This window comes from Chiloscyllium plagiosum, unplaced genomic scaffold (genome assembly GCF_037043375.1).
Source record: "Chiloscyllium plagiosum isolate Xiang-an unplaced genomic scaffold, Cpla_swu_hap1 HiC_scaffold_36, whole genome shotgun sequence".
NCBI lineage: Eukaryota > Metazoa > Chordata > Chondrichthyes > Orectolobiformes > Hemiscylliidae > Chiloscyllium > Chiloscyllium plagiosum.
In genome coordinates this window covers 12,130,547-12,149,650 of record NW_028270174.1, presented here as the reverse complement: position 1 = coordinate 12,149,650, position 19,104 = coordinate 12,130,547, and the positions used below count along the sequence as shown (strand labels likewise).

At 42.0% G+C, this 19,104-nt stretch overlaps 1 protein-coding gene across 3 annotated transcripts in view; it reads right to left on the bottom strand.

Moving 5' to 3' along the window:
• The window catches only part of LOC122539480 (putative E3 ubiquitin-protein ligase HERC3), a 71,017-nt gene that overhangs the window by 37,682 nt on the left and 14,231 nt on the right, over window positions 1-19,104 (bottom strand). For all 3 annotated transcript variants that reach the window (XM_043674355.2, XM_043674356.2, XM_043674358.2), the window contains exons 4-13: window positions 15,168-15,389; window positions 13,855-13,946; window positions 13,560-13,690; window positions 12,019-12,167; window positions 11,399-11,475; window positions 10,517-10,617; window positions 9,090-9,149; window positions 5,973-6,075; window positions 4,392-4,584; window positions 3,734-3,891 (exon numbers count right to left, since the gene is read on the bottom strand). In XM_043674355.2, coding sequence (XP_043530290.2) covers window positions 3,734-3,891; window positions 4,392-4,584; window positions 5,973-6,075; window positions 9,090-9,149; window positions 10,517-10,617; window positions 11,399-11,475; window positions 12,019-12,167; window positions 13,560-13,690; window positions 13,855-13,946; window positions 15,168-15,389 — 1,286 coding nt within the window. The remainder of the gene's footprint in view (window positions 1-3,733; window positions 3,892-4,391; window positions 4,585-5,972; window positions 6,076-9,089; window positions 9,150-10,516; window positions 10,618-11,398; window positions 11,476-12,018; window positions 12,168-13,559; window positions 13,691-13,854; window positions 13,947-15,167; window positions 15,390-19,104) is intronic.

Genomic DNA, 19,104 nt, shown 5'->3' with positions numbered 1-19,104 from the left:
ACCTTGTATAGGTGTTCCTCTTCTTCTTTTTGCAGTTCTGGTGTACTGCAGTGTGTTGTGACCCTTTTGAATAGTGTCCTGATGCAGCTTCGTTTGTGTGTGTTGGGGTGGTTACTTTCATAGTTTAGGACTTGGTCTGTGTGTGTGGCTTTCCTGTATACCCTTGTAGTGAATTCTCCGTTCGGTGTACTCTGTACCATCACGTCTAGGAATGGGAGTTGGCTATCCTTTTCTTCTTCTCTCGTGAATCGGATTCCTGTGAGTGTGGCGTTGATGATCCGGTGTGTTTTTTCTATTTCCGTGTTTTTAATGATTACAAACGTGTCATCGACGTATCTGACCCAGAGTTTGGATTGAATTTGTGGTAGGACTGTTTGTTCTAACCTTTGCATAACTGCCTCTGCTATGAGTCCCGAGATTGGTGATCCCATGGGTGTTCCGTTGATTTGTTCGTATATCTGGTTGTTGAATGTGAAGTGTGTTGTGAGGCACAAGTCCAGTAGTTTAAGTATGCCGTCTTTGTTGATAGGTTCAGCGTCCTGTTTTCTGTTCTGTATGTCCAGTAGGTTGGCTATTGTTTCTCTGGCTAGGGTTTTGTCAATCGAAGTGAACAGTGCTGTCACGTCGAATGATATCATGGTTTCTTCTTTGTCTATGTGTATATTTCTGATGATGTCCAAGAATTCCTGTGTTGATTGTATAGAGTGTTTGGATCCGCTGACCAGGTGTTTCAGTTTCTGTTGTAGTTCTTTGGCCAGTTTGTATGATGGTGTCCCTGGTAGTGATACTATGGGTCTGAGTGGGATGTCTGGTTTGTGTACTTTAGGTAATCCATAGAATCTGGAGGTGTTGTTGCTTTCCGGTTTCATTCTTTGTAGGTCAGCTCTGGTTATCTGTCCGTTTTTTTGTAGATTCCTTAGTGTGTTATTTATCCTATTGGTGAGTTGTGGTGTGGGGTCAAATTCCTTCATTTGGTAGGTGTTGATATCTGCAAGTAGTTGTTGTGCTTTTTGGATGTATTCAGATTTATCTAGGATGACCGTCATTCTGCCTTTATCTGCTGGTAGTATGATTATGTTCTTATCGTTTCTTAGTGATTTCAGTGCTTCCCTCTCCTTGGTGTTGAGGTTATGTGTTTGTCATTTCCTTATTATCATAGGCACACAAACCAACAGCCACGCTCAGACAACAACTCACCAGAACGAAGGACCCGATACCCAACATGAGCAAAACGAATGTAGTGTACAAAATACCATGCAAGGACTGCACAAAACACTATATAGGACAAACAGGAAGACAGCTAACAATCCGCATACATGAACATCAACTAGCCACGAAACGACATGATCAGCTATCCTTAGTAGCCACACACGCAGACAACAAGCAACATGAATTCGACTGGGACAACACTACTATCATAGGGCAAGCCAGACAGAGAACAGCCAGGGAATTCCTAGAGGCATGGCATTCATCCACAAACTCCATCAACAAACACATCGACCTGGACCCAATATACCAACCACTACAGCGGACAGCTGAAACTGACAACCGGAAGCGGCAGGGACAGACCACTATAAACACCGGAGGAAACATCAAAGAAGCGCTTCGCAGGAGGCTCCCAAGCACTGATGATGTCGCCTAGCCAGGGGACGAAACGTTTGCAACAAAAACTTCCAGCTCGGCGAACAGAACCACAACAACATGCTATGTGGCAGGTGAAGGATACCTGATAGGAATACAGGTACTTCTCCTATAACACCGTAGTTCCATTCAGTGAAACCTCGCTTAATAGGAAATCGCTTAATATAAATAATGGGACTTATAGGAAAAGGGGGTTAAGGGCAGGCTAGCAAAAAAATCACTCACAATTCATCCAAAATTATCCAATTGTCTAACATAAAGTATAGCACAGCCTGAATGAAGTTTAAAATCATATTTATTAATGAAACAAAAGTAAATTTAATACATTTAAAAAATGTAAGAAAGTTGCTCTCTGTGTACAGAAAAATGTTCTGTTGACAGCTGACATCACACAAATGCGGAAGGGTGTGGACACCAGGGCAAGCGCAGAACCAAGTGCACAAACCAATCCCCACTGGAATCGCGCTATTGTAAACAGAGGTAAGCGTTCACAAAAATACTATTTTCTAATTCTTCAGCGATGTTATAGCCAAATTGCGTTGCTGAAACATGCATTATCCTTGAACTACCTGTAAATGACTTTGAATCATGAATTTCAAAAACTCTCTAAGGCAATTTTTTCCTTCTTTCAGTTTGGGTTTGCAGTAGAGGCTGACCCATCATTATTGTATCAGGTGCAACTGTAAGGGAACCCTGGCCAATCGCAAAGAAGGGATATTATGGGCGCGGTCAAGGTATATTCCCACAAAAGACAAAGGCAGTGAAAATAAGCCCGGAGCATCCTGGATGACAAATGGAAGAAAGAGTACGGTGAGGAAACAAAAATCTGCTTATGATGATGCCAGGTGGATATAACAGCTGGCAGGATTATTGGGAAGTTTGAAAGGGAATTCAAAAGGCAAACGAGAAGCAGAGATAGCATGAAAAGAAATCAGCAGCTAACATAAAAACAAATTTAAAAGTTACTGGCATACAAATAGTAAAAGGGAGGTAAAGAAAGGAGACCAAAAAAAAGAGGATTTACACATGGAGGCAAGGGGCATGATTGAGGCATGAAATGAATATTTTGCATCTTCCTTTAGCAAGAGAGAAAGTTGAGGGGGCACAGGAGGTAGTTCACACACGTGAAGTGTTTAAACTTGACAAGGAGGAACCATTCAATAGGCTGTCTGTACCTAAAAAGCCCAGAAATTACAGGCCAGCCCACTTAACCCGGGTATGGGGAAAGCTTTATGAAATGATAATTTGGGGCAAAATTAATAGTTATTTGGGCAAGTGTGAAAGCCAACATAATTGTGTTATGGACAAATCATGTTTAACTAAAGGTACTGGAGGTTTTGATGAAGTAACAGAGACTGGTAATGAATCACTGAATCCCTACAGTATGGAAGCAGGCCATTCAGCCCATTGAGTCCACATTGACCTCTGAAAAGCATCCCAACCTTTCCATGTAACCCTGTATTTCCCACGTCTAATCCACCAAGCCTGCACATCCTTGGATACTATGGGCAATTTAGCTTGGCTGATCCACCTAACCTGCACATCTTTGCATTGAAGCACACAGAGGAAACCCACGCAGACACGGGGAGAATGTGCAAACTCCACACAGACAGGTAGTCGCCTGAGGGTAAAATAGAACTCATGTCCCTGGCAGAGTGAGGCAGCAGTACTAACCACTGAGCCACCATGTATCTGTGGAAAGTAATTATCCCAGACTAGGGTGGATGCTGGGGCATGGAGTAAATTTACAGAAGAGACAGGCAGATTTTTAATTAGCAATGGGTTGAAGGGTTATGGAGGGCTGGCAGGAAAGTGGAGTTGAAGCTGAGTTGAGATCAGCCGCAATCATATTAAATGGCTGAGCAGGCTCGAGGGGCTGAATGGCCTCATCCTGTTCCTAGTTCTTATGTTCTTAAAACATCTGAACAGAAGAAAACACACAGAAGAAAAGTAACAACATTTACAGTATCAAGGAGAATGACTGGAGACACTGATCAGGACTCAGCTGAAGATGAGAAAGCCATTAGATCGTTCCTAATCAGGGACACAGGCCATATAAAGATCCAGAATAACAAGAGATATTTGTACCCACCTGGTAGAGTGTTTGTAAGATTTTTAGTGAATTGTGTAGTTGGGGATTGCATTGTGAGGCGCCTGTCATTGTGAGTTGAAGAAGGCGATGTGATTCTTTCTGATACATTCTCACAAGGCGCAAGAAGAAATAATAAGGCATCGTGCACCACCAACGTTCTGTCAAGAAACAACACGGAAATATTCATGTAAAATAAAACACAGCCTCCTACTTGGTCACTGATCATAATGAACAGGATGATGAGCTTTAGAGATAAAACAGTGGGTGCCATCCTTCTAACAGTCATGCTAATTTGCTGATACTTTCCTCCAGAGAGCTCTGGATCAGCTGTTTGACCTTCAGCAGAGACTGTCTTAATGTAGCATTTCCCCCAAAGTTCTGATCAGGAGATGCATTACTGCCTCAGCATCCTGTCCAATCATTGTCACCCATGATATCCAGCCTCTGAAGGCAGTATAAAAAATACAGAAAGAGTTGCATTTATATAGCACCTTTCAACACGTCAGCGCACCTTGATGAACTTTGTAATCAGTTAAACATTTGTAGCAGAACTGCCACTTTAGGATTATAAGAATTCCAGCTGATTTCTTAATTATTTTCTTTGAACGGCATCCATTAATTGCATTTAAATCTTAAGTAAAATGTTTAAAAATCTTACCAAGGATTTTAAAACAACTGTCTTCAAGCGAGAGAATGGATCTGTTTAAAGATTCGAGCAGTGTTGCTGAATCCTCTGACTCTCCCAGGACAGCAATGAGTTCTGGTATTATAATGTAAACTCGCAGTGTTTCCACACAGGTTGGAGATCGAGGAAATGATGGGATCAGGTTATTCTGGACTGCATTCTTCACCTGTAAAATTGTGAACATCAGCAACAGAAATGCAAGCCCTTGACAAGAACTAAAAGCCACTTTATCCACTTGGTGCAATAAAGTAAGAACATAAGATATAGGAATGGGGGAAGTCTGTTTCAACTCTACTTTTCTGCATTCACCCCTGATCCCTTGGTTGCCTAAGAGGCTAGAATTCTATCCATTGTGCTGTAAATCATTCAAAGGTGGCACATCGCCAACCCTCTGAGTCCCTCTTCATCTTCTCTCAGCATTTTACCAGCATATTATCCCACTATGCCCACTTCCCCACTTCACCACCCCCCCCCCCCACCTCCAATCACCACCACCATTGGAGCCTCACCCTTCTCCTCTGCTCCTGGCCATTGGGGGTCAATGATTCACTAATAACATCTCCCCACCCCACTTCTGCACCCCAGAAATCCTCAGTCACCCTGCTCCAATACTCTTGCAATTAAGGCCAACATCCACATGATTTTGCTTTACTAACCGAATGATTTCCATTCCTGCTGTCGTGGTTCTGAATGTACATTGTGTGCTCTTTTCTAAAGAGGGGCCCATAGCCGCCCTGTTTTTATGACCCAGTTGGGCAATCAAGGACAATTAAGGATGAGCATCAAATGTTGGTCTTGCCAGTGATGTCCACATCCCATAAAAGATCCAATAATTCCACTGGTTTTCTTACCAGCATTACCTGCACAGTAAAATGGTGTCTCACTGAACCTGAAAGGGCTGTGTCTTGGATTTGCTCATAGCATTTTTGCCTTGCAGGCAGAATATTCAGGATGAGATCATGAGCAGATGTAGGCTATTTGGCCCATCAAGTCTGTTCGCCATTCAGTTAGATCATGGCTGATCTGATAATCCTCAACTCAATTTTTCTGCCTTAATCCCATTCCATTACACATTAAAAATCTGTTTACCTCAGCCTGAATGTACTTTGTGACCAACTCTTGACAGTCCTTAGTGGTAAAAAACTCTCTCAGATTCACTATCCTCTGAGGCAAAAAAAATTCTTCTCATTAAAAATATGGACTGAAATTGAGTATTTAAAGTGAGGACTGAATTATGCGTGACTCTATATCGTGAGATTATGTCCTCTCGTCCTAGACTCTCTCCCAAGGGGAAGCAACCTCCCTCAATCTAAGGATTCTTGGAAGATTATTACCAGTGTTCTGTAGCTACTTACTTGAAAAATCTACTATGCTGTCCATCAGATCCAGGGGTCTTATTGCTCCTTAACCTCAATAGGTACCCTATTCACTAATAGTTACTGTGTTTATGTCTTCTTCCCCTTTAGCCCCTTCATTAAATCAGAGATGTTTAGGGATGGAATAAAGAACTTTCCAGCACCTTAAACCGTGAGACGCTATTGTCAGTAACATTACCTGCAAAGTTAAGGACTTTTTTGCCAAATTCAAGAAGCTCAGATATATTGCAGACAAATCCAGGCCTGACGTCACTCCATTTGTTTTGAAATGGCCATCTTTGCTGTTTTGAAATATACAACAAGAATGATTATTAATGCATTGTGGAACAATACAATATTGTACTGGCTTATTTAATGTTGCTGTAGATATATTTGATGTACTGTATCTTTGTGTCATAGAGGTGTACAGCATGGAAAAAAACCCTTCGATCCAATCCGTCTATGCCGACCAGCTATCCCAACCCAACCTAATCCCACCTGTCAGCACCCGGCCCATATCCTTCCAAACCCTTCCTATTCATATACCCATCCAAATGCCTCTTAAATGTTGCAATTATACTAAACTCCACCACTTTCTCTGGCAGCTCATTCCAAACACGTACCACCCTCTGCGTGAAATAATTGCCCCTTAGGTCTCTTTTATATCTTTACCCTCTCACCCTAAACCTATGTCCTCTAGTTCTGGGCTCCCCGACCCCAGGGAAAAGACTTTTGTCTACTTATCCGATCCATGCCCCTCATAATTTTGTAAACCTCTATAAGGTCAGGTCCTCAGCCTCAGATGCTCCAGGGAAAACAGCCCCAGCCTGTTCAGCCTCTCCCCATAGCTCAAATCCTCCAACCATGGCAACATCCTTGTAAATCTGTTCTGAACTCTTTCAAGTTTCACAACATCTCGTGTCGAACCAAATCTATGTAGTCATTTGAAACAGGAAGAGGTACAATGTGTCAGAACTCAAACATTCACTTTCATTGGGGAATCTTTCACTTTCACCGCCTGGTAATGTAAAGTTATCTTTGTGCCAGAGGACCAAATGGTTGCTCTCGGACTAGAGAAAGATGGTGGTTTAATCTGCGGGTCACCACATCTCAGTCATAGGATGAGGTTGAGAAGGAGGGATCTTCATGGTATTGTCAGGAAGTGAACCCACACTTTTTACATCATTCTGCATCACAAACCAGCCATCTAGCCAACTGAGCTAACTGACCCCAATAAAGCGATCTGATAAAGTGATTTTCTTTTACAGCTTGGGCTCAGAAAAGATTTTTAAGGATGATGCAGGGTTTGGTGGGTTTGAGCTAGAGGGAGATGCTGAATAGGCTGGGGCATTGGAGGCTGATGGCGACCTTATAGAGGTTTATAAAATCAAAATGGGCATGGATGGGGTAAATAGGCATGGTCTTTTTCACAGGGTAGGGGTGTCGAAAACTAGAGGACATAAGTTTTGAGATGAGAGGGGAAAGATATAAAAGGGACCTAAGGGGTAACTTTATCATGCAGAGGGTGGTGCATGTATGAAATGAGCTGCCAGAGAAAGTGGTGGAGGCTGGTACAATTACAACATTTAAAAGGCATCTGAAGGAGTACATGAAATGGAAAGGATTAGAGGGAGATGGCCAAATTCTGGCAAATGGGACTAGATCAGTTTTGGTTATCTGGTTGGTGCAGATGAGTCGGTCCGAAGGGTCTGTTTCCATCCTGTACAGCTCTATGACTAAATAACGCTTTCCCTATCATATCATTCCTCCCTGGTAATTATTCATTAGGGAAGGCTCCCCCATGGAATATCATCCAACATCGTCATCATTTAACTTTATTAGTCCCTGTGAAGAGTAGAGCTTCTCCGATTGAAATTGATTCTGTATAATCATTGCTGCATCAACAACAACAGTCTGCCTTTATACAGCACCTCAAATGCAATGAAACTTCCAGTATTCACTGCAGTGTCATGGGACAGAAATGTGACGCCAAGTCAAGGAAACAAAATTAATCCAAAAGCTTAGATAAAAGGGTGGGTTTTTTTTTAAGGAATTATTTAAAAGAGGCAAGTGGAGAGACAGTTATTTTAGCAGAAATTCCAAAACTTAGGGCAGAGGTGTTGTAAGCATGGCCAACAATGGTGGATGAAGGAAGTTGCAGCTGCACAAGAGATCAGTGTTGTAATTTCTTCTGACATTTTGAAATCATTTGGATCCTTAAACTACCTTGTGGCAAAGCAGCACCCATGAGTTCTTCACAATAGAAGCAGCTTCTCAACTGCAGATAATGCTGGTCCATACCTGGAATATTGAAATGAGTTGTACCCCAATTTCTGGAAGAATGATAGAGTTAAGGGTGCAATTGAATGGGTGGGAAGTGTTTGTCGAAAGGAAACTCTGGTCAATTAATTCCCAAAGTCAACATGACTGTTGGAGAAGAGGAAGGCCGGACAGACCTATCTCTTAACAAAGCTTGACAATTCAACATAGCACAGGAAGGACAGGCACAATAACAAAATCAGCCTTGAACATAATCAAGTTTTTTTTTTAAGATTAGATTACCTACAGTGTGGAAACAGGTCCTTCGGCCCAACCAGTCTACACTGACCCTCCGAAGAGTAACCCACTCAGACCCATTTCCCCTCTGACTAATGCACCTAACAGTATGGGCAATTTAACATGGCCAATTCACCTGACCTGCACATCTTTGGACTGTGGGAGGAAACCGGAGCACCCAGAGGAAACCCACACAGACACGAGAAGAATGTGCAAACTCCACACAGTCACCCGAGGATGGAATTGAACCTGGGACACTGGTGCTATGAAGCAGCAGTGCTAATTACTGTGCCATCGTGCTGCCCCAAGTTACACAATGTTTTTGGCTTCTCCAACTCTCAGCTTGTTTCATTGTATGAAGGGAAAGTGAGGTCTGCAGATGCTGGAGATCAAAGTTGAAACTTTAATGCTGGAACAGCACAGCAGGTCAGGCAGCATCCAGGGCACAGGAGATTCGACGTTTCGGGCACAGGCCATTCCTGAAGAAGGGCCTGTGCCCGAAACGTCGAATCTCCTGTTCCCTGGATGCTGCCTGACCTGCTGTGCTGTTCCAGCATTAAAGTTTCATCATTGTATGAACCTCCTCAAGAAGATTAAGCAAAATAAATGACAGAAAATAAAATGTATCCTATTAAAAAGACTTGGAACTTGTCTTTTGGTTTGGACCAAGGGAATAAAGCAATGAACTTAAATAGAATCCATAACAAGTTCAGTTAGGATATTTTGGAGCTTATAATTAGGCAATAACAAATCTGTTTACCTGACATCCAGAAAACTTCCACATAGTGCTTGAGGAGAGGAAAATGCCCGAATGATTGCCCTGTAATTGAAATTCAAACAGAATTAGAGTCATAAAATCATAGTGATGTACAGCATGGAAACAGACCCTTCGGTCCAACTCATCCATGCCAACCAGATATCCTAAACTGGACCTAGTCTCATTTGCCAGCATTTGGTTCATATCCTTCTAAATTGTTCTATTCACACACCTACCCTGATGCTTCTTAAATGTTGTAACTGTACCAGCCTCCACCACTTTCTCTGGCAGCTCATTCTATACGTGCATCACTCCCTACATGAAAAGGTTGCCCCTCAAGTCCCTTGCCCCTTCCACCTTAAACCTATGCCCTCTGGTTCTGGACTCACTGCCTCTGTGAAAAAGACCTCCGCCATTCATCCTATCCATGCCCCTCATGATTTAATAAACCTCTATAAGGTCACCCCTCAGCCTCCAACGCTCCAGGAAAAATAGCCCCGGTCTGTTCAGCGTCCTCCCATAGCTCAAACCCTCCAATTCTGGCAAATCCTTGTAAATCTTTCTTGTACCCTTTCAAGTGTAACAACATCTTTCCTATAGCATTTTAAAACTGGCCTCACCAATGTCCTGTACAGCCACCCCATGTCATCCCAACTCCTATACCCAATGTTCTGACCAATGAAGGCAAACACGCCAAATGCTGCTGTAACCATTCTGTCTACTGCGACTTCACTTTCAAGGAACTATACATCTGCACTCCAAGGTCCTTTTGTTTGGCAACACTCCTCAGGGACCTATCATTAACTTTATAAGTCTTTTCCTGATTACCTTACCAAAATACAACACCACACCTTTACCTAAATTAAACTACATCTGCCACTCCACAGCCCATCTGATGAAGGTCCTGTTGTACCCGGAGATAATCTTCTTCACTGTCCACTATACCACCAATTTGGAATCATCTGCAAAGTTACTAACCGTACCTCCTATATTCACATCCATATCATTTATAGAAAAGATGAAAAACAGTGGACCCAGCATCGACCCTTACAGCACACCATATTGTGACATTAATTTGTCTCATTGTTTTCGTAATGGAGAAATGCCTATGGTACTACGTAGACTTTGTTAATTATCTCTTGTTTTTAAATGTTTATTTAAATGATAGACTGGGCCAATATGGTCAATTGGCCTACTCTTGATTCTACTGATTATATTCTGTGTATATCCATGTACCACAACAGACTGGACTTAAAATAATCTGTTATTTTGACATCAGAATGGGAATGTAAGAATTAACATCCATGGGAAAAATCTAGGCATTTGTTTACATAAAGGAGATTAATAAAAAGGTACTCATAAACAGTATTAATAAGGAATTGCATGGAAATTGAGGTTGGCAAACTGAATTTCTCAGGAAGGCAACTTACTTTCTAGTGATTTTGTTCAATTCCCGCTCCAGTAATTTGTCCACTGTCGAGATTCGCCTCAAAGTATTGAGGGCAGATTGATCAGTGGAGGATACCAAATCCTGAACAGAAAATTAAACCAAGAGGATTAAATGCACACAAGGGGCACTGATGGGAAACATCAATTCTCTCCAGCAGAGACAATGTTCTTTCTCCACAATCCTGCAATTCTCCCACCTTCACGTCTATATTCAATCAATTTTGAAAATTGCTTTTGAATCCATTTCAACTACATTTTTAGCTTAATTAAATAATTATTTAAGGAAATTATAAATGAAATGGATGGATGGGGTGAGTTCTGTTTAACTCAGTTGGAGAGTGTGTGTTTCAGAACAACATCAACACATGAGTTTATCACCATGAGGTAGACTTGGGACTAGTCCCCTTGCCTGCCCTGAGGGTGGAAGTCAATAGCAAAGTACTAGTGACAAAACTACAAAGGACAAAACATCCCCAGATGCCAAAGCAAGGCTTGAGTGGAATGGAACAAAAATAGAAAGCGCTGGAGAAACTCAGCAGGTCCTGCAGCATCTTTGGAGAGAAAAATAGAGTGAACATTTTGAAACATTAACTGTTTCTCTTGCCTCAGCTGCTGTCGGATCTGCTGAGTTTTTCCAGCACTTTCTGTTTTCGTTTCGGATTTCCAGTATCTGTAGTTCTTCATTTTAGTTTATATGAATGGAATGGAATTAAATTAAAAATGGAAAAGCCAATTTTCAAATATGAAACACAACTATCTGAAACATTTTTGAACTAAATTAATGTCCATTCCAATTGTTCAGTCTTGCACACTGGAACTATTGCAACACCATTATGTGACTTAAGCAGTACATATATTCTTACCACTGCACGGCTGCATGCTGCAAAGCTTTGATCTCCTCCTGCAAATATTCTTCTCACAACTGACTCTGTTGTATGACCTGTCAAGATGTATGCATTTCGAGTAAGTGGACAACAATGTTAATCAAAGTATGTGTTGTCCTGTTGTTTCCGATGTAATGTGTTCATTTTATACATCTGACCCTTTTCTATCACCCTCTTCCAATACAAATTCATTTGCCCATGTTTGGAATGGAAAAAGCCTATAGAATTACACATTGACTGAAGAATTTACATATCATCACAGGAGGGGAAAGGAAAGATTACAGTATTACATGTTTACATAGGGAATTTCCATTCTAAATACAGCAATAAAAATTCAAAACATGAAAGTAAATAAAAATATGGACTGAAATTGAGTATTTAAAGTGAGGACTGAATTATGTCTATAGATCCTGGTATGGTTGTTCCCAGACTTGAAAGTTACATTTAATTTTCAATTCCCTGCAGGCACATGAAGCTGATTAGATTTATTTTGTTATTTCATATAATATTGAAATCTGGTTGAAACTGCAACATATTGCACCACAGATCAACATTAATGTTAATCATTTCAATGGGGAATAGAATTTTACATTGCTCACCATTTCCATTTTTGTTGACCATATCCATTATGTTGATGGGAAGGGGCACGAGCTGATCTTTGGTGTCTCTGTTTCCAAGTTGCCCTTTCTCTCCACAACCAAAGGAGTAGATCTTACCAGATGATGGAATGAAGACTAGTGTGTGGTAACTATTTAAAACAAACGCATCATAACTTTTCAGTGTTTTGCCTGGTTTTGCTTTGCAGATTAGCTCAAAACAATGCAAAATTTCTCTTAGTCTTGAAACTTTGGAACTCAGTGCTTTAAAGTGCCAAGTAATTCTAAATATTTACTCATACTGATTATTAAGAAAGTTTAATTAAAATGGAGCAGTTCCATTTCCCATTCACTTCTTACTGTCTTCTCATTTCAGTACTGTTAGCTCTGACGCCAATTTTTTTCCTCTTTACTGATGGGATATAGGCATCACTGGCTCGGCCAACATTTATTGCCCTCCTCTAACTAACAGTTAATCACATGGCTGTGGTTCTGGAGACACATGTAGGATAGTATGAATGGCAGGTTTACTTCTCTTCAGGACACTGGTGAAACAGGTGGGTTTTTTTGCAACAATCATAACACAAATATTAGGCCATCCTTTTACTAAGAACATTTTCTAAAAAAAAAACAAATTCAAATTTCACTACTTTCTACGGTGGGATTCAAACCTATGTCCCCAGAACATTAACTAGAAGGTCGGGGTCAGAGATGACTAGCATAGTAAAATTGCTACAACGTCACCTCCCCAGGCTATGCTTGACAAGTGTCAAAAACTAGTGGGACCTGGTGTGAAACTTTCACAGAAGATTTCTTACTGGGGCCAGCCAGAGTAGTATTGCCCCTTGGAGCTCCACAATGGAAGTCCAGAGCTCTGCTGTTCCAGATTTCCACCCATTTTTCCCAAGCCTCACAGTTATCTAGCTCTCCATTCAGGATCCTCAAAGCCTGAATGTTGACTTGCCACACTTAAACCACACACTGATCCATTAGAATTAGAATTCCTACCGTGTGGAAACAGGCCCTTCGGCCCAACAAGTCCACACCAACTCTCTGAAGAGTAACTCACCCAGACCCATTCCCCTACCCTATATTCACCCCTGACTAATGCATCTAACCAACACATCCCTGAACACTATGGGCCATTTAGCATGGCCAAATCACCTAACCTGCACACCTTTGGATTGTGGAAGGAAGCCAGACTACCCGGAGGAAACCCACAGAGACATGGGGAGAATGTGCAAAGTCACCTGAGGCTGGAATCGAACCCGAATCCCTGGCGCTGTGAGGCAGCAGTGCTAACCACGGAACCACCGTGCCATCCTACTATTTATTCACCAAAAAGAAGTGGACCGTAACAATATAAAACTGTCACTGAACTGTATTATAATGAAACAGTTGACCAGGTGGAGTTGCACTGTAGATGGTAATCTGTATTGGGTGACTAATGTATTGTATAATTTCAAATCTTTCTGGTGCCTACATAAGAAAGAATCAAAAAGACATAGCTGCACTTCATTTGATTTCTTGTCTTCAGATCGCACCTTCCACAAGCTATTTGAGAAGCTTTCTTTCCAAACAGATAACCGACCAGATGTGGTTTAGTCTCATCCTCTGTAGAGTTGTGTCCAAGTTGCCCATAACTCCCTGCTCCAAAGGTGAAAACAAGCCCATCCTGGAGGAAGAACAATGAATTGAGGACATGTTATATCTGATCTCAAAGGAAATCTTTGATTCTATACATTGGCTGCAACAGTACTAAAACTCCCAAATTGTCACCTACAATGTTAGGATAGTCCTCCACCTGAATAGGGATGATTTGAGTGCTTCTGAACAAACCTTTGTTAGAACAGCAGTGTGTTCTTCACCACAAGCGATATGGACAACTTTCTTACAATCCAACAGCTTCACGTGGCTGGGCTTCTGTCTGCCTGTAAGATGGATTGAAAGATTGATGAAGTAACATTCCTTCTCCTATTTCCAAAGCAAATACCTGTTCTGGGGTATTTTGAAGGAGAGTTGTCTCACTAAATGAAAACCATTAAGTAAATCATTACTATTCAGGCTTACACCACTCAATAATGTTATAAACTTCTTTCCAATCAGTCTCCAGGATTGATTAGAGGGATTATCCTCTTGTAAAGTGCTCTTTGTTATGAGTCTTTCTGCACCAGGACTTTGTCAACAAAACATGATGAGAATAAAATATTGCTGGCATGCATGTGATTTTAAACAAAAGTAAATTGTCAAATTGAGTAAGTTTCAAGTAAATCAGAGATACACAGCAAGGTGGTAACATTGTAGTAATGTCACTTGAGTTGTTATCCCAGACGTTTAGGATTATTGTCCCTGGGTTGGGACTGTAACAGCTGATGAAAATTAAATTTAGGAAATTTGGGACGCCAGCTGAAATCAGAGATTTGGGAAATCCTGATGCTGGCTTCTGCAATGATGATCATGAGATAATTGATTGTCTTTTGAAGATTCCATCATCTTTATATGATCTGGCCTATGTGATTCCAGACCCACGACAAGTAACCTCCCTCTGGATTGACCTAGGAATTACACAGTTCAAGAGCTTTCTGATTTTTACACAGCTAGTTTCATTGTAAAACTATTTGACAAGTATTACATCTTGTTTATCAAGACTTACCTGAGTTTTTAACATAATTGGCAAGAATTATTGGTGAACACATTCTCTGGCCCTGAGGAGTTTAATTTATGTTTATGGAATCCTAAATTTCTTCATTCCATGTGAAATTCCATGGATTTTTAAATTGTTTTAATTTTATTAATGATAGTTCAGTTTCATCTGATACCTATATCCCAATCACTATTTTGCTTGTTGCTTCCTGTAGTCTGTGAAAATGTTTAAAAATGAACGCCTGCTGGGCTGACTTGATGTTATCACTGCTGCTGCATGCAAAACTGGAATTAATATGAGGAAAGGTGAAACCTATGCCAGAGAAATCATTAACTCATTGGGGGCAGCTTTCTTTGAGGCCAGTAGAGTTGATGAACTTAAACACTAAACACAAAGTTAGGTCCACTGTTAAATGATTCTTTGACTTTGGATGGATGCAAAGCTTTGTTTGAAAATGGAAGAAAGAGAAGCAAAAAGGAGGGGTAACCGTTTCTGTAAAGTTTCTTACCCTCTTTGTCCTTGAGTCCCAGCTGTCCGTGATTATTTCTCCCCCATCCAAACACCGTCCCAGAGAGAGACAGGGTGAAGCTGTGATCTCCTCCTGCAGCGATCTGTGCCACTGGCATCCCAGTGAGAGATATCACACTCTGAGGACTGTGCTGGGACACATTGTCCATACCAACACCAAGCTGGCCATAAGTGTTCTGTCCCCAGGCAAAGATTTGGCTGTCTTCCAGCGTAAAAGAAATGAGAAAAAAATTTAATTATCTTTGGCTAAAATAAGCGTATTCTAAGTTTCAAATCATTACATTTAACTTTTACAAGAAAACTTAAATATAGGAAACATTTCAATTTTAGGGCTGTAAATTGCTGGGGGCAAAACATTGCATGGTGCCTTTAAAAGATCATGTGCTTTTTCTGTGCTTAGAGATTTAAAATGATGTCTGTGAACAGCAGCTTTAAAGGTTACAAGTACTCAGCACCTGAATTCGAACATTCATATTGATTAACAGGCCCAGCAGAGGTTTCTACCAAGGCAACGGGTTTTTGAATTTAGCCAATCAGTTTGAACCAGATACTTAAATCCCAAAAACCTATTAAATTTAAGTCTGATAGTATTGGCAACATAGGACCTATCCTATTGTAAGAAATATTCAAATGCAAGGGTATAAAAATAAGGGGACAGTTGGACAAAGACCCCAGAGTGAGCTGCCATCTACCAGAGCTAATGACTGAGAGAATCGCTGGCTCTCACAGCCTCCTCTATGTCTGAGAGAAAACACCACCTAAATTATAAACAGTATCAACTGCACAACTAATCAATATTCCTAACAGAAGAATCAATGGAAAAGGCATTCCTGACAGACGAGTCGACAGAGAAAGCACAGAACATTCCAGAAGACATGTAACTTGGCTGTAATTTCAAGTGACTAAGTTCTTTTTTTTAATATGAGTAGGACTTGTATTTGTTGGAACAGCAAACATTAGAATCTTGTTTTATTTAGGAATAGTTAATAGTTAAAAGGGATTTATTCAGTTTGTTAATAGTTTAGTTAGTTTGTTCGCTATTAGAGTTAGATAAATACATTATTGCTTGTTGATTTTAAAGTAAGTGACAGGGATTTGTTTTATTTAACCACTAGAAGTTGCTGAAAAGCAGATTGCACCACTTTTCATACTCCTTTGACAGATTAAAGGATGTGGTTCTATCTCTTTGGTGTTTCGGTTTTAGTTCTCGGGGGGGGGGTCAACTTCTGCACTTTGAACAGTCAGTTTTACCAAGTGCTTCTACAGTACAAAAACTGGTGGTGCTGTAAACAAAACATTTGAAATTGAATGCTTTTTAAAATTCCTATTATTAAAATCACAAGATTATTAAATCATCTCATTAATGATTTTTTGCTACAACAGAAAACAAATCCTAGTCTCTCACAAGCTCCTTAAAGTGGCCAAGAATATATCCTGAAGAGAGAAATCCCAGACCTTTAAAATATAATTCCAGCATAGCTAAGATTTATTAAAATTAAGCAGGCTGCTTGATAGAAGGGCAACATTCCCCAGTAGTTTCTTTCCCTCTGGATGGTTATGTTAAGCCTACAGACTCAAGATTAAGTGTTTGTGGGATTTACGAGCTTGAAGTCAGTGAGCAGAAGTTTTCAGGAGAATAGTCCTGATTGAAATTAGCTCAAAATAAAGCTTTAAATCACAATCTTTGAATAGTCTCTTTATATGACGTTGGCTTCCAGAATATCATGAAGGTAGAAACAATTAGTTCAATTGATAATAATTTGTGAGTCAGAAAGGGTTGAGCTCAGATCCTGCTGCAGATAGCCCTAGCAATTGTAGACCGCAGCACTAACTCTGAGTAGAGGTCCAGTAAGGGTACAAATATAAAATAATTGCGCTACATTTATCCCATTGTAAAGGGTAGATGGACCTTTTTACTTTTAGTTGCTGCTGCCCTAGGGAAGATATTTAAAATATTAAATAATAAGGAAAGCTATGTGAAAATATTTTATTAAGTAGTGTGATGCCACGCTACAATTTTGCATTTGAAATAGACTGATTGAGAAGGACGCAATGTCAAGACATGTCTTCAGATTTAGACTTCAAAACTGATATTATCTATCATACATTTACCCTAATTATTTCTATACAACTTAATCATGGATATCTCAGGCTATAGCTTATAGTATCCTTATCTAAGGATAAATGTATCTTCTTTGTGTTTGCATTACTATTCTGTAATTTGGTCTGGTGGAGAAAGTTCTACTCAACCCACACTGTGCTATTTACACACGGTGATGTGCAGCTCTGTGACATCAGCACAAGGTTACTCCAGGATCCTTTGCCTCCGTGCCTTCTTCTTCAATCAAGACTCTCGCCCACCCTCTGACGACCCCTTCTCCCACCTCCAACACACCCCGTCCACCTGGACACCCCGTGCTGGCCTCCTACCTGCCCTCGACCTCTTCATAGCAAACTGCCGCCGCGATATTAACCGCTACCTGAACTCCCCCACCCCTCCCACCCACTCCAACCTCTCACCCTCGGAACGCGCAGCCCTCCACTCCCTCCGTTCCAACCCCAACCTCACCATCAAACCAGCTGACAAGGGAGGCGCAGTAGTAGTTTGGCGCACTGACCTTTACACCGCTGAGGCCAGACGCCAGCTCGCAGATACCTCCTCCTACTGTCCCCTTGACCATGACCCCACCCCCCACCACCAAACCATCATCTCCCAGACCATCCATAACCTCATCACCTCAGGGGACCTCCCATCCACCGCCTCCAACCTCATAGTCCCACAACCCCGCACCGCCCGTTTCTACCTCCTGCCCAAAATCCACAAACCTGACTGCCCCGGACGACCCATCGTCTCAGCCTGCTCCTGCCCAACCGAACTCATCTCGGCATACCTCGACACGGTCCTGTCCCCATTAGTCCAAGAACTCCCCACCTACGTTCGTGACACCACCCACGCCCTCCACCTCCTCCAGGATTTCCGCTTCCCCGGTCCCCAACGCCTCATCTTCACCATGGACATCCAGTCCCTGTACACCTCCATCCCCCATCACGAAGGACTCAAAGCACTCCGCTTCTTCCTTTCCCGCCGTACCACCCAGTACCCTTCCACCGACACCCTCCTTCGACTGACCGAACTGGTCCTCACCCTGAACAACTTTTCTTTCCAATCCTCCCACTTTCTCCAAACAAAAGGAGTAGCCATGGGCACCCGCATGGGCCCCAGCTATGCCTGCCTCTTCGTAGGGTATGTGGAACAATCCATCTTCCGCAACTACACTGGCCCCACCCCCCATCTTTTCCTTCGCTACATTGATGACTGTATCGGCGCTACCTCGTGCTCCCACGAGGAGGTTGAACAGTTCATCCACTACACTAACACCTTCCACCCCGACCTCAAATTCACCTGGACAGTCTCGGACTCCTCCCTCCCCTTCCTAGACCTTTCTGTTTCTATCTCAGGCGACCGAATCAACACGGACATCTACTACAAACCAACCGACTCCCACAGCTACCTGGACTACACCTCCTCCCATCCTGCCCCCTGTAAAAACGCCATCCCATTCTCCCAATTCCTTCGTCTCCGCCGCATCTGCTCCCAGGAGGACCAGTTCAAAATACGTACAACACAGATGGCCTCCTTCTTCAAGGACCGCAATTTCCCCCCCGACGTGGTCGACGATGCCCTCCACCGCATCTCCTCCACTTCCCGCTCCTCCGCCCTTGAGCCCCGCCCCTCCAACCGCCACCAGGACAGAACCCCACTGGTCCTCACCTACCACCCCACCAATCTCCATGTACAGCGCATCATCCGCCGTCACTTCCGCCACCTCCAAACAGACCCCAGCACCAAGGATATATTTCCCTCCCCTCCCCTATCAGCTTTCCGTAGAGACCACTCCCTCCGCGACTCCCTTGTC